The sequence below is a fragment of the Oculina patagonica genome, chromosome 10, assembly GCF_052425735.1.
Source record: "Oculina patagonica isolate OP01 chromosome 10, crgOcupat, whole genome shotgun sequence".
Lineage (NCBI taxonomy): Eukaryota > Metazoa > Cnidaria > Anthozoa > Scleractinia > Oculinidae > Oculina > Oculina patagonica.
The window spans coordinates 7066108-7082122 of NC_135767.1; the positions used below are offsets into that span (position 1 = coordinate 7066108).

The window sequence follows — 16015 nt, forward strand, 5'->3', positions numbered from 1 at the left end:
GTTCAAAAAAGCGTGCGCACTGTTGATTGGTTCATTGAGTTATTGCTGTTTCGTATCCATGTGGTTGGAGAGTGTGATGGTGGTCCATTGCACCACTATCATTGGACTTGTATGCTAACTTGGGAGGCGCGGTGGCCTAATGGTTAGTGCGCTGGACTCAGGATCGAGCGGTCCGGGTTCGAGCCCTGTCTAGGGCACTGCGTTGTGTTCTTAGGCAAGACACTTTACTCTCATAGTGCCTCTCTCCACCCAGGTGTATAAATGGGTACTGGCGAATTTACTGCTAGGGGGTAACCCTGCGATGGACTAGCATCCCATCCAGAGGGAAGTAGAAATACTACTAGCCGCTTAATGCTGCGGAAACCGGGATAAGCTCCGCCTGATGAGCCACTTGGCTCGACAGCAGGCTTTACCTCTACCTGTATGCTAACTTTCCGGCCCCATACCCACCTAGGGCTATGGCCATAAGTCAAGTAAGTCAAGTATGCTAACTTGAAGCCTTCCGTTTAGTTTCAGTCACTAGGGGCTTGTGAAAACATGTCGGCCATTTTGGCGCTGGAGAGTAACAATACAGCGTCGACAGATGGGGTCGAAAACGCTGGTAAACAAATCATATTAGTAACTGGTAACGTGTTAGGAGGAGCTGTGCTGTCCAGCAAAACAGGAAATTCTACAGAGGTGAGAATCGGACCAACTTCACTAACATCATTGTTTACATTTTGCCTCATTAGCAAAGGACGTTGCGTAGAGAGGGCATCATGCTACATACAAAGTGACTCCAGATATTTTAAAGAGCTTGTGAAACTTACTTATCGGCGAAATTTTCAGCTTTTGTGTGCAATATTCAACGAGATATAACTGTTTAAAAACTGCAAAATTTTTGGGTGGCAAAAGCGCTAATAAGCCCATACTGATTCTTTGTAAAATATCAAGTTTTCAAGCCTGCGTCACAGAAAAAGTATTTAATACATCGAGCTCAAATTTACAGCAAAAGTTAACCGTACCATGTACATTCAATATTGAGAATTGATATTTTTGTAGCTTGAACAGAAAGGGAAGCGCTTATGCTAATGAGGCAAATATTGTAATCTAAGATACCCCTATATCCGCATCTTGCAAACAGGTTCTTAAAAGAGATGTGGGGTGGGGGAGGGGAAGAGGGCTAAGGGGGGTGGGCGATGTAAATGGTTACAAGTTCTTTGGACGCCTTTTTAGACTGCGATCATCAAGGGCTTGAGGGATAAGCTAATGTCACTTGGGAATTTTTAAGAACACTCGAGAAGTGCGAGAAAAGCACTCGGCTGTGCCTCGTGCTTCTCTATGCACTTCTCTCGTGTTCTTAAAAATTCTCGCGTGCTTATATAACTCAACAATGCACTCGGGTGCGTTTTTTATTTCTTTAATAATAAGTTCGAATTGACCAATCACAGCGCGCGCAATTCCTCGACCATTTTATAATGAAATATAAACTGGGTGTAAATTAAGGATTTTGGTCTCGCTTAGTGTGTTGAGGACAAAACGCCAATATTTTAAGCCATCAAGGTCTCGATTAGGGTTGCACATGAAAAAATAACAAAAGACCGTCATACTGTGTTGGCGGTCTTGACTGAACAGTCATAAAAAGTGGTATCTTTTAGGGATCAAAAAAGCTTGAGCCACGTCCAAATTGGTCTCCGTTAGGGGTTTAATTCACATTTAACGACACGCATCTCTGTCATATGAGGGTCCCCCCGGGGGGGGGGGAGAAATCAAGAACATGGTTAAATATGGTTAAACATGGCTGACAATTAAGGAGACTTAGCGAAGATAGTAAGAATGTTTCTATTCTAATATAAATTTCTTTCTACCCTTTCAACGCGATAGCTTGAAAACTTGGCTAAACAAGCTTTGAAGATGGCAGACAATCTAGCAAAACTTTTTCTAGAACGTTTGTTACCTGGAGAAAAACCGGCAGTCTTCCACAGTTCACATCTCTCAATGCAACTGTTCAGACAACAAGCGGGTGATCCTTTGCCTCAAGATATGGAAGTCAGCGGAGGTTCCTTTTTACTTCCTTCGGACTTGGCACTTGCGAATACCTCGGGATTTCTCGATCGAAATGTAAGTTACTGTAAAATTCTGATAGTTTTAAGATAGTTATTAGATAAATTTTGGGCTTGTATGTTTTCAAAAGGCTTTCCTGTTGGGGCTTATATCATCGAAAGGATTAAAAATTGTGTTTCAAAAATGGTCGTGATTACATTTGGAAGCTAAGCGACTTAGCCATTTGACAAAATTTAGGTGCGCGTAAGAATACTGTACGGAGAATGACAAAATAAAGCGACATATCCGAGTCAAACCACGACTGATGCCAGGGCAAGAATTTAAGAGGGTCTGAATGGGAGTACCTCGATAACACTAAACACTTAGTTTTTGGGCTCTGTAACGTGATATTTTGATTTTGATTCTGTAATGTGAAACGGTAAAATTTTAGGCATTTTAACACTAACAGTAAAAAATTCACTGTAACAGTAAATTTTATCCAGAACGAAACAAAAACAGCTCCAAAAAGGCCAATATTAACTTGTTTAGTATATGAAGAAGCTTTCGGCCATTTTCCGACGACTTCCATCAGTTCGAAAGATTTTCGAAGACTACCGAATATTCCCGCAGACTGCCGAAGATTTCAGAAGACTACCGAAGATTTCCAGAGACTAAAGGATCCAAAGACTACCGAAGATTTCAGAGGAGAAATCCGAAAGTTTCTATAAGTCCATGAGTGATTTTATCCGTTTTTTGAAGAGCAGATAAAAATTTACAATGCTTTAAAATGCTATGCTTAACAGTATTTTCTCCGGAAACAGTAAACATTCAAAAATTCGCCAGTGTAACAGCAAACACTAAAAAGTAATGGCAAATAACACTAAACACTAAACCCCATCCAGACCCTCTTTAAAGAAGCGCACCACTCAAAGTTTATGAAAGTATCCCCGGGATAAGGACAACTATAATGCGAAGTAAGAGACCATTTAAATAACTAATGGCAATTAAAAAGCACTTTGTCAAAAGGTAGATAAAGGGACACTGTTCCCAGCTTCACTTCAAAAACTCAAGAGTCTAAAGATATATGGAAACTACGAAAAGTGGTCCAATTTTGTTAGAAATCACCATGCAAGTGTACTGAAGCGATAAACAAGTGATATTATTGTGCTGCCATCAGGAACTTTAGATCTCAACTTGAAAAAGTCAGGTCATATTTTAAAGTTTCGTCCTTTTGGACTGGATAAACACCTAAAAATTATTATGGCTCCCTTCTTCCTTCAACGACAATTTACTTTATGTCTCCATCTTGACGTACTAGGTGCATTTCACGTGCGAAAAGACCTATTCGCCAATTTAAGTACTTTTTACCGAAAAGCATTAAGATCCCCGTGACAGTGCCCCTTTAAACCACCGTACCTCTTATTATAATAAAATGAAAATGAGGTTGACCATATACCTTATTGGTACTAATTTTCGCGTCTCTTTAATTTCGCGATTTAAAAAAAATCGCGAACTTAAAGCGACGCGAAAAAAAATTCCCGTGAACTTTAATGTCGCGAAATTTAATGCCCTCCTATATTTCTTGTTTTCTCAATTTAATAAAGAAACTCATGTCTAAGTACTGTGTATAATGTGTAAATCAAATTTCACTATCTGTGTTGCTTTGAAACATAAGGACTATGCCTATGGTACGCGATGCGGTTTCTATAGTTTGGTTTTGTTATAAGTTGATGATTTTCAGCAATAAGAAGTGTAAAACAATAATAAAATTCTCGAAATAAAAGGGTTTTTTTTATTTTCGCGAAAATTAATTCCCCAAGAAAATAATTTTGCACCCAAATCGCGAAAATAAAGACCCGCGAAATATGCCGACCTTTTTTTCGCGACATTAAGTGCCCGCGAAAATCAGTACCAATAAGGTATATTTCGAGAAATCAGTCTTTACAATCCGTGGATACCATTATTGTTGATATAGTAGTTTGATGTCACTTGAAAGCCAATACAAAATAAATAAAGCTATGATTTATATGAAACGAAAGCAATATAACACAACTTAACAAAGCTTAACAGTATATCAAAAGTTACCTTCTGACCGTATTTGTCCCCAATTAAGGCCACAAAATTGCTTCAAGCTGGCCTCCGTAAGATCCAATAGATTTAATTTTTATGTCAATGACCTTCTTGAAGTCAAATAATTTATCGTTAGTTTCTTATTTCTTCTAGGTGCAATTCTCTGATTTGGATCCGTTCATTTGGGCCAAAAACAATACATACCAGGCACGAACTCCAGTCGTTAGCTTATCTTTCACAGATGAACATGGAAATCCAATACCGGTGCATGATACTCAATCAGATATTGAGATTAATATTCCCGTAAAACACCCAAATAATACTCTCAGCCAACCCACTAATTTCATCAATCCAAATGATTCTATGGCGTATCATTCATTTAACATCACCCACCACGACACGGCGTTTTCGATTCGCATCCAACCGATGAATGAAACACGTTATATTGTTTATTTGAGGTACGGGAAAAGACCAAATGAAACGCACTTTGACTATCAATTTCTCATACCAGATTTCACCTCTTGTTTACCTCCGGAGGATGAGAACTGTACGATCGTGTCGGAGTTTATGCAGTGTTTAGGAGCAAACAGTACCCCATATCATGATGCAAATTTTACTAAGCCTGGTCAGCAGACGTACTGCGGGCCACCCAAAAATGATTCCGTTCCTGCACCAGCACCACCTGAGGATGGCGAAGAAGAAGAAGACTTCTCATGCCCTGAGATATGTAGCTATGGCAACCTTACTTTTTCAAACTGCAGCTGTGACGAAATTCCTGACGTATCGTTTTTGTTTCCGAATGCTACAATAGCGGAAGATATTCAGACCTGTAGAGACTTCATCAACTTTTCACTGTGTCCTAACAATACTATGCTGTGTAAGAACTCCATTAATCTATTATCTTGTTACCTTCTGGAATTCGAACGCTTTGAACAATGTCGGGCAATCCTCACGACGCCGCGGAAGCTATTTTATGACATATACGGGAGGTGTACCGATGACCCTTTCAAGGTTTTCTTCAACCACACAGTCGGCAAGGCAGGAAAGTGGTACGTTGGTGTACAAGTGTATATACCTCCGTTTGTTAATGACACGGAGGAGGAAGAGGAGGATGAAGATGATTTTGAGTTTGAGGATTGGAAGGATGCTGTTAGAAACATGACTGATGAAGACGATGTGGAAGAATATCTTGAGGCGCACATCGTTGCTGTAGTGAATTCTGGAAAGAACACCACAGTGGAATTGGACGATGACGACTGTGGATTGTACAGATGGTATAAATGGTATAGTTGTGAGCAAGTAGTTTCATACAGACTTAAGTATTGGAAGAAGCATTTGAGAAAGAAAAGTCATAAAAGTAAAAAGGGAAAGGAAGAGGACGACCGCCGCAAACGAAGATCATTGTCATTAAACTCTAGCGACTCGGATCTTGAAATAAAGGCAAAGCGACTTTGCATAATAGTCAAAGAAAAGCCTCCTCCACCAAAAATAGGAGGCAAAATGGAGCTTGTTGAAGAACCAGCGTTTCATTTCAACACATCGTCGTTGTATACTTTTGACGTGAGGCTTTATACTTGTCTTTTCTGGAATGAGGAAAAAGACGAATGGAGCACGGAAGGATGCCGGGTAAAATTATAAGTGCTATTATTTTTATCGTTATAGTTAGGGACCAATCATTATTTAGAGGGTGGGGAGGAGGGGAGGGGAGTTGCAAATAGAGGAAGGGCAATGATTTTTATACGGGGAAAAAGGGAGGGCCAAATAAGTTATTGCATGCATATTAGGGAAGTTTAAGAGAGCTACGTCAAAGACAACCCATCTTGAAAAAACTGGCAAGTTTATCCAAGCTCGTTATTCGTAATTCGTCTAAATCTTTGTCAGTCGAAACCATCCTTGGATATTTTCGCGTTTTTATTACTCCTTTATAATTTGTCTCCATTACACAACTATTATTTTGAGGTTTTCTTTAATTTGGAAGTAATAAAAATGACTAAAAATACCGCGACATTACTCCTTAAAGGGAGTGAATGGGTAAGAGGGGGTGAGGCCAGCAAAAAATGTGCTTCATAAAAGGGGACGGTCAGGAGAAGGTGAACACAGCCTTCTCCCATTTTTACGAGCCCTCCCCCTCTAAATAATGACCAGTCCCTCATTGTTATCATTTTTAATTTTATTATCATTTTTAAATGAGATAGAGCCTATTTTCAGAGTGTTCTGTTGTCGTGAAAGCTTTAAGAGTAGCTTTCCGTCTGCTTACTTTCTTTTTAACCTTTTCACAGCCTGGTCCAAACTCTACTGAAGACAACCTGCAGTGTTTCTGCAACCACCTAACCTCATTTGGAGGCGACCTCTTTCCTACACCAAACAATATTGACTTTGATGAAGTTTTTATTGGGTTTGCCAGCCTTGGTAAGACTGGTAATGTTGGTGTTATAATCGCTGTCGGCGTGTTTTTTATGCTGTACATCGTTGGTGTGGTGTTTGCCAGAAGGGCGGATAAGAAAGACGAAGAGCAGGTACGTTTTTCATTTGGCTTTGCCATACAAAAGAAACTATCCGCCACATAGATGGTTTCTGGTGATATCTTAAACTTACATAAGAAGCAGAAGAGAACTCAGAAAACACTCCTTCGAAGAAATGGGATCTTTTAGACCCTCCTATTTAAGAAGATCAATTATCCATAGGAAACTATCCTCCATTTGCCTTGGATATGTCACCAACAGTCTTTTGTTTTTCTGCTAACAGATAGATTACTTCCTCTTTTTCGTTTCTTTCTCTTTTTCTGCTATATTGTAGTGTGCTTATTGCGTTTATTCGCCTTGCGAAGTAGTGCAAATAATAATAATAATTTATGAATTTATATTGCGCTTTTTAACATGTAAATGAGCAAAAGCGCATTACAATATTAAAACTTAAATATATTATAATATACTAACTATATACATTACAATATTAAAACATAAAATTATTAAAATAAACTAACTATATACACATTATTGACTAGATCTAAAAGTTAAAAAAGCTAATTTAAAAAGATATGTTTTAAGACGAGATTTAAAACTAAAAATAGAACTAATATTACGAAGGCTAGCTGGAAGCGCATTCCAAAGTGTAGGCGCACTGACACTGAAAGATCTGTCACCAAAAGACTTTTTCATTTTCCCTTCTGGGTGCACTAAAAGCGTACCTGAATTTATAGAGCGCAGTGAATAGCGTGCGTGCTTCCTTACCTTAATTAAGTTACTAATATAAGTTGGAGCCATGCCATTAAGAGCCTTAAAAGTTAAAAGTAAAATTTTAAAATGAATTCTATATCTAACAGGTAACCAGTGTAGTTCTTGTAAAACAGGTGTGATGTGGTCATATTTACAACTCGAAGTAAGCAGCCTAGCCGCGGCGTTCTGCACTCTCTGCAATTTAGCAATCTCGCAGTCCGGTAGCCCATAAAGAAGTCCATTGCAATAATCAATTCTACTAGTAACAAACGCGTGCAAAACCATTTCTACTTTACAGTGCAAAGCATTGTAAAGTATCGTTTATTTCTTCTATTTATTTGCCCCTTGTAAATATGTCTTTTTCTGTTTGTATTGTATTGTTCTAAGCATTATTAATAATAATAATAATAATAATGATGATGATGATGATGATGATGATGATGATGATGATGATGATGATAATAATAATAATAATAATGTAAACGCTCGCTTTAAAAAAGACACGTTATAGCCAATTGTGGGTAAACTATTCAGAATCTCGAAGAACAATAGTCTGACATACTTTTAAGTCACCTCAGGACTTTGGGGGGGGATTAAGAATTTTTTCTATCAAAGTTGCACATATGAACGCATGATTTTTAAATAGATCGAAAGAGACAATTCATCGAAGAACAACACATGATCTCAAATGGAAAAAAAGCCCTTATCCATGCTTACGTTTGGCTAGACTTGCTAACGTCACCCACAAGCCTCGCTTTTGAAGTGCAAAATAAAATGTGAAAATTTTGTCATAAATGTATTCCTAGAGCAGCAAGAAGAAACGTACACTTAAATGATAACAATATGAAGATGCCAGACGTTTGAGTGAAAAGAATTTGTGTAAGCGAGGCTTGGAAGTTTATTCTGAGTAACTTAGGACGCATTCTTTTGGGACTATTAACGGAATAGGAATACTCGGAATAGAAGTCATCGCGTTCTTTTGGGACCAAGGTATTCCGTTTTCGGAAAGAACGAAATACTATTCCGTTCATTCTGCACCCGATAGTAGAGTAGTTTACTGTTTTCCATTCATTCTACTATCGGGTGCAGAATGAACAGAAAACAGTTAACTCGGAATTAGGCAGAATATGCGTTCTTTTGGGATAGTTTTGGCGCAAATCATACACGACCGAGCTCCCTTGCTCGTTTGCAAGCCGCGCGTGCGCAGTTACAATAGTTCTCTGGTCACCTCCGCCACCTATATTCCGTGTTCAGAATAGGCTTCCTTTTGGAAATTGATACTCCGTGTATTCTGTTATTCCTAAACCGGAATGAGAATAACCAGAATAACCAGTGGGGGAAGTGTCTTTCACGGTTTACAGATTTCAGTGTCCATTCCTGTACGGACCAGAAAAACTGGGAACCATGTCTACGAGATTGCTGTGTATACAGGCATGTTTGGTTCGTCTGGTACAACTGCCAATGTGTCCATGATTATAAACGCAGAGAAAGGGGAAACCGAGATACTGCCACTTATGGACATCAATGGGGCTAAGAATCCGTTTTCTCGTGGCAGCGTAAGCTCCTTTGTGGCTAAACTACCAAACTTCCTTGGCCAGCTGAACTACGTGAGAGTGTGGCATGACAACTCAGGTCCAAGCCCCTCATGGAACCTCCATCAGATTGTTATTCGTCACGTGGCTACAGATCGAAAGTGGTTCTTTATTTGTAATCGTTGGCTGGCTGTCGAAAAAGACGACGGATCCATAGAGAAAGTCATTTTTGTCGCAGACCAAAAGCAGATGGCAGGGTTCCAAAATTTGTTCTACCAAAGAGCGTCAAAGGACATTGGCGATGGTCATTTGTGGTTTTCAGTGTACACCAGACCGCCAAACAGTACGTTCACCCGGGTGCAAAGACTAACTTGTTGCATATCATTGCTGTTTTCGTCCATGGTTGCCAATGCAATGTTCTACGAGATCGGTTCACAGGAACAAGGTCTCCAGATTAAATTTGGACCAATAAACTTTAACTGGATTGAGATGATGATTGGGATTCAAAGCAGTTTGGTAATTGTACCAGTAAATCTATTGATCATCACTATTTTTCGTTACACTAGGCCAAAAACTTACAAGAGTGAAGCAAACTCGGACTCGAAAAAGAAAAAGAAATGCAAACTTCCTCATTGGTTTATTTACATAGGCTACACATTGGCTTTGCTGACTTCTTTGACCGGAGCAGCGTTCACCATGTTTTACAGCATGATCTGGGGCAAGGAGAAGTCCAATAAGTGGATAACATCAGTTATTATTTCACTGGTGCAGGATATTTTCTTTTTGCAGCCACTTAAAGTGATTATTGTGGCATCTTTGTTGTCCTTTTTGTTCCGCAAGCCACCAGAGGAAGACAGAGATGAAGTACATAGTGATGAGATTGCGGAAACGACAAAAGATGAGGCTGAAGACGAGAGCCCAGTAAAGGACAAACTGGAGAGTCTAAAGACACTGACAAGTCTTTATTGCCCGCCTGATCCAATGACCATTGCACTGGCCAGAGAGAGAAGGCTCAATGAAGTCAAAATGTGGAAAATATTCTCTGAAGTTGGATTGCAGTTGGTCTTTGTATTTCTTCTGGCTATAGCATCCTATGGAAGTCGAGGCAATGACAGGTTTTGGTTGAACAAGAATATCAAGGACATCTTTAACGTGAAGATTGACAAGGTAAGAAGTAAGACCCTTCCCCTGGTGGAACCCTTACGGACCCTTAGGTGAGGTGGAAGCGCCGAGGCTTTCTAACCATGACCCTGTTAACAACTAAGCCTTTGTTTTGCTATCCTGTTTTAGAAAGACGCTTTATTTTGTAATTCTGTTCTAGAGGACAATCCAGGTGTTACATCCCGTTTTCAAGACTAAGGCTCCGTCCACACTGACCCGGGTAAATTTGAAAACGCATCTTTTTTCTCCGGTTAGGCCAACCGTCCACACTGAAACGGCGCTTTCGGTCACCGAAAACGGAGCTTTTCAAAAACGCTCACCAATGAGCGTTTGGACTTGGAGCGTGAAATAGTGTATTTTTATATTTTATTGTAAATAATTTTAGAGGGCCACTGGTTTGTTAGTATTTTTTATGTTATTTTAGTGCTACCCTCCTTAAATAAAGACTTTACTTTTACTTTTACTTACTAATGAAGCGTATCGTTTTCAAATTTACCCGGGTTAATGTGGACGGAAAACATTTTACGCGGCGTTTTCAAATTTCTCCGTTTTCAAATTTACCCGGGTCAGTGTGGACGGGGCCTAAAATAACAATAAAAAAACATCTCGTCCCGTTTCTGTTATGACGTACCGAATTTCTTCTCATTGACGCGTGCTATGATATTTTCTCGTGTTTGGGGAATGAAATAAGGTATCGTTGATAATCTGTCTTAATCTTTATCAGTCAAAATCATCCTTGTTTATTTTCGATTTTTTATCACTTTTTTGGTGTTGTTCTATGTTAGAAAACTATTCTTTGAGATTTCCTTCGATATAAAACATGGCTCCTTTAATAACGGTTTTTTTTTTGTTTTTTACTTATATGAAAATGCCAATTGAGTCGAGTTGGAGTTTTTGGGGGGGGGGGGGGTTATAACGGTTTTCATTGGTAACCTTGGTTTATTTGTTGCATAGGTTAAGGACGTGTATACATTTTGGTGGTGGTGTGAAAACTACATGCTTCCCAGTCTGTACACTACACCATGGTATAATGGACAGAAGTTTGAAGAGAAAGATTTCTTCTCCAACAAGAGGTCGTTTATTGTCAGCCTTCCTCGCTTACGGCAGGTTCGAGTCAAACCTGGTAAGTTTGGGGCGATGCATGGGGCTTTATAGAATTGAATTGAGAGAACGAAAGGAGGGATATAGATCAGTTTTGTTTAAGATCTCAATAGAAATCAGACTGACTTGACTGCCAACAGCAGTAGGTAAAGGAAACGTCTGTGTCTGAGCCAAGTGACCTATAAAGCCGGAGCTTATCCCGGTTTCCGTAGCTAGATGTATTGCTACTCCCCCCTGGATGGGATGCTAGTCCACCGTAGTATTACCCCTTAGCAGTAAATTTGCTGGTACCCATTTATGCACCTGGGTGGATAGAGGCACTGCGAGAGTAAAGTGTCTTGCCAAAAAACACAACGCAGCGCCCCGGCCAGGGCTTGAACCCGGGCTATTCGACTCGGAGTCGAGCGCGCTAACCATTAGGCCACGGCGCCTTCCACTAAACACCGTCCTACAGCAGTAGGGCGATGTTTTTAATTTCTTCATGTGCAATATTGACGTTCTGTCCTAAACACCTTTTGAGACCAAAATCTATATATGAGGAGTCTTCTTTGGGGGGGATCCCCTCCCATTTGGAAGTTTTAATTTTTCATCCTATGTTGTTGTTTTTTTCTCTTCTTAGGTCCTTGTTGTACTTGGCCGGCCTATCCCGAATTAAAAAAATGGTTTCCGCGATGTTACGATGACTTCTCCGATGATATTCGTGACGACGCTCCGCCCGGCTCCACGTTAGAACTAATTGACGTCTCACCCTCTTACATAACCGGCCAAAGCAGCAGCCAAAGTAGCAGCAGCAGCAGCAGCAGCAATGGCACTAATAGTAACAGCACCAGTAGCAGCAGTGAGGATGAGACAATGCCAACCATACCAATAGCTTGTAAACACACCCTGAAATACCATGATTCTAACTCCCTTGGAACTCTTCCTGTTGTTACGGCCCGCAATACATACACAGGCGGTGGGCTTGTGGCTGACTTAGGATATGACATACGGACGGCCCGTAACGTCATCGCCAACCTTCAGCAAGACATCTGGATCAACAGACGGACAAGAATTGTCATGTTAGAACTTGTCACGTTCCAACCAGCGGTGAATCTGTTTGCATTTACTCGTTATACGTTTGAATCTCTGCCGACTGGAGGCATACTCCCTTCCTACCGCACTGACCCTATCTCATTTTACGGCAGTGGTAATTCGTTAAACAGCGCCATCTTCATTGCTTGTTATGTTCTTATCGTCTTGATACTTCTTTATTCGATATATAAGGAAATAAAGGAACTTCGGCAGGTGAGACTGAAGTACTTTAAGGATGTTTGGAATTTGATAGAGATAGCGTTCATCTGCTTCACTATTGCAACAATTGTCATCTTTTTCTTCAAATCGGAACACATCAGAAGGCTAATAGAGAAGGTCCAAGAGAACCCATATGCAAGGATGAGCTTCGACTACGTGGCACTATGGACCGACATCGAGAGCGTGTTCCTGGCCCTAGTAATCTTCTTGGCGACAATGAAGTTCCTCCGCATTCTGAAGTTCAACAAGCATATCGCTATCATGGCCAAAAGCATAAGTATTTCCAAGGGTCCTATGATCTCATACTCCATAGTATTCATAGTGGTGCTGGTAGCATTTGCCATTATGGGGCATATGATATTTGGACGTTCGGCGTACATGTTTTCGACGTATACAAGGTCACTGGTGAACATATTCGAGATGATTCTTGGCAAAGGGACCAACTACGATGAGCTGGAGTCAATCAACCGTTTCCTTGGGCCGTTCTTCCTTTTCGTTTACTTCTTCAGCATGACTATCTTCCTGATGAACTTTTTCATGGCCATATTAAACGACTCTTTCACAGAAGCAAGAGAGATCTTGCAACAAGAACCAACTGAAGACAGTGAGATGTCCGATTTTATGGGGGAGTACGCTGTAGCCATGCTCAAGGAAGTAGCAGACGAACTACGAGCGATGGGAGGAAAGAAAAATAAGTATTCACATCAGGCCACATCATACAGCAAGGAAGCAAAGGAAAGTGACTTCTTTCTGTACTGATCAGTATACCTGAGGGGTACACCTTTTGAAACTTTTAAATTAAACACTGTCCTCTATAATAGTTCATTAACTGATAGTTACATGCTTGAGGCCAGGGTGATAGGGGCATTCCTTAGAAGTTCAAGTGGGAATTTGCTTATCTGCCCGGTCCTTAAAACCCTTACAAGATTTCATGTAGCGGTCTTTGGTCACATTTTGCCAAATCCAGAGGGCGATTTTTTTTATTATAAGTTAGACATAGCTATAGTTTACGGCTGGAACGAAGTTTACACAAGGCCATAATCACGACTAAGCGAGACTAAACTGTACTTTAATAACGATGGCTAAGTTGCAATGCACGTAGACTCCTCTGACAGCGTTTATTAGATGTGATGAGTAACCGCCTGAGTCCCGTGGAGGGGTTAGGGGGGTTTGGGGGGGGGGGGAAGAGTGTTGCTATTGCTCTAAATCCGACGAAGATCACAGCTTTCTTATACGCTGTTTAACTTCTGTTTAAAACTCGGATCAAAGGTTGTTTTCGCTTGGCTCTCTCTCTCTCTCTCTCTTGAAAGATGATGGTCCCAAAAGGAGTGACGTCAGAGCCCGGGAGCCCTTAAACTGAGCTGGGAGCCCGCAGCTTCATTTTTCCTGGGGGTATTATTTTTTTTTTTTTTCCTTTTTTTTCGTTTTTTTGGCGTTAACCCTTTTTTTTTTTAAAAATATAAATTTATTTTTTTAAATTTTTTGGCCCCAAAAAAATTTGTCAAAGCTCAAAATCTTAAAAAATCCTCAAATCCAATTTTGCAAAATATTGGAAAACAAACAGCACCACATAAAAAATAATTCGATGGCTTACAATTCGAAAGATTATGCACTTAGTTTTCATCCTCAGACTCGACAAAGTAAATTAACAAAAAAGTACTGCTCAATAGCGTTCCCTTGTGTGGTCACACACTTGGGTTTCATGCACAATTTTAAAAATAAGAGCCACGTTGTAGATCAAAATGAACACTACCGCATGAAAGTACGGCTCAATAGCTTCCATTTGAATGTTCACACTCAAGGGTTTCAGACAGACATAAAGACATAAAACAACGATTTTTAATTGCATGCCCTGAAACCAAACCCAAAGCAGTTACAATGGCCAATCCAAAAAAACGTAAAAAGCACAACAAACCAATAAGAGTTCAACGCAAATACTCGGAAACGTTGACAAGTACGGGAAAACACGCATGACCAAGTCATCATTGGTTTTGGATTTGCATTTGTTTGGTTGCAGTTGCGTAAGTTTCGCGGGTTTTTCAACCAATCACAGAACATAGCAAAGCAAAACCAAAGTAATTCCGGACAACTTTTGAAACTAAAATGAAAACCGCGCTATAAGCAGTCGGAGTGAAGCTCATATTTTATACCCAACCGACCAATCATAAACAAAAGCAAAACCAATCACGTGATATGGCTTGCTTGACCTTTGTCGCACTTGCTACAAGTCACATGTTTTAGCTTTCATTGATGTTTTTGTATTATTACTTGCGGGCGTCGAGATTTTCAGCCTGTAATTATCATAATTTTGATTTTACTTGAGTGATTTTCGCATAAGTGTTCTAAAACTAAAAGCAGGGTTATTACTCTGAAAAGTCAACGAAGGGCACAGACAATCCAGTAAACCAAGCAAATACATGTAGCCGCCTCCAAACGCGGGAAAACGTGTGCGATCGAATCACGATTGGTTTTGGTCTTACTTCTGACAGGTAATGGGCCCCTGCTTCTGATTGGATGAGCGAGAAAATGGCGGGAGTTTTTTAAGCCAATCACTAAACGTAATTATGCAGAAAAAAAAAGCGAATTATACCTTCCACACTACAGTGAAAATCGCTCAATGTATATGTCATTAGAAATTTACATTGTATGGAAATAACACATTTTAAAAACACTTGCATGGTTGGGATTTTGACGAAACGATTACATATAAATGTGTGATGTGATGGGTACCGCACTTTTGTAGATGGTAATCCTTTGGCTGTAGCTAAATCATGAGTAAATATTAAATCACTTTGACACTTGCATTATTCTGAGTGAATGTATTTTACCAGGAAATCTTAGAATGCAAAGCAGTCGTATTTTTTAGCGAATGCGCGCACGCTTGGAAGGTAATCTGAGAGACAAATAGTGAATTTTAAATGAGCAGGAAACTAACACGACTTATGACCGTCTTAAAAGCCTATTTCGCCTCTTTAAAACTAATCATCACCCCAAAGAACTCTTTCAAATGGAAGAAGACGTCATCAGAATATTACCCATTATTTTCAGGTTTAGCCTGTTCCAGGCTCTCGATTTGCGGGGAAGAACAGGAAAAAAAACAAACGGGGGAGCGGGGAAAAGACGAGCAGGGAAGAAGGCTCGCTCGCCTTATCGCATATATTATTATTATTATTATTATTATTATTATTATTATTATTATTATTATTATGTTTTTCGCTCTCCCTCACAATCCGAGAACCTGAAACAGGTTATTTGAGGTTATGAGACGTCACTAACTACAAAATGTGATGGATTAAAATAACAAAAGAAAGCAAATGACATCTGTACAGTGCCGCAGCTGTTTTGAGGGAAATGGCCGCTATACGTCGTAAAACTTTTCCGAGTTATTATAACCCCTTTTAGTTATGGGCTTATATAGCTGCGTAAGGGGTTTTGGGTGGGGTTATAAACGGAGGGGCTTAAATCCGGGAGGGCTTATAAGCGGAATAAGAAAACGTTTCGAGATTAGCCATGGGATGGTTGATCGAAACGGGTTTTTAAGTTAAAAACGCATAATAAAGCAACCCTTTAGCCCTGTTTAGTACTGTCATCCGGTAGAGGGGGACTTATATACGGGAGGGGGCT

The 16015-nt window shown here is 40.0% G+C and overlaps 2 protein-coding genes across 2 annotated transcripts in view; both read left to right on the forward strand.

Annotated features, from left to right (window-relative positions):
- Positions 1-5551, forward strand: part of LOC144667193 (sperm receptor for egg jelly-like) — a 24799-nt gene extending 19248 nt beyond the window's left edge. Inside the window, exons 14-17 of the mRNA XM_078528601.1 lie at positions 511-678; positions 1864-2100; positions 4246-5366; positions 5533-5551. Coding sequence (XP_078384727.1) covers positions 511-678; positions 1864-2100; positions 4246-5366; positions 5533-5551 — 1545 coding nt within the window. The remainder of the gene's footprint in view (positions 1-510; positions 679-1863; positions 2101-4245; positions 5367-5532) is intronic.
- LOC144628282 (polycystin-1-like protein 2) lies at positions 5458-13440 on the forward strand. Its single transcript, XM_078486357.1, has 5 exons — positions 5458-5718; positions 6372-6608; positions 8669-10006; positions 10955-11123; positions 11721-13440. The coding sequence occupies exons 1-5, from the start codon at positions 5593-5595 to the stop codon at positions 13148-13150; spliced, it is 3300 nt and encodes a 1099-aa protein (XP_078342483.1). The 5' UTR covers positions 5458-5592; the 3' UTR covers positions 13151-13440.
- The last annotated feature ends 2575 nt before the right edge of the window (positions 13441-16015 follow it).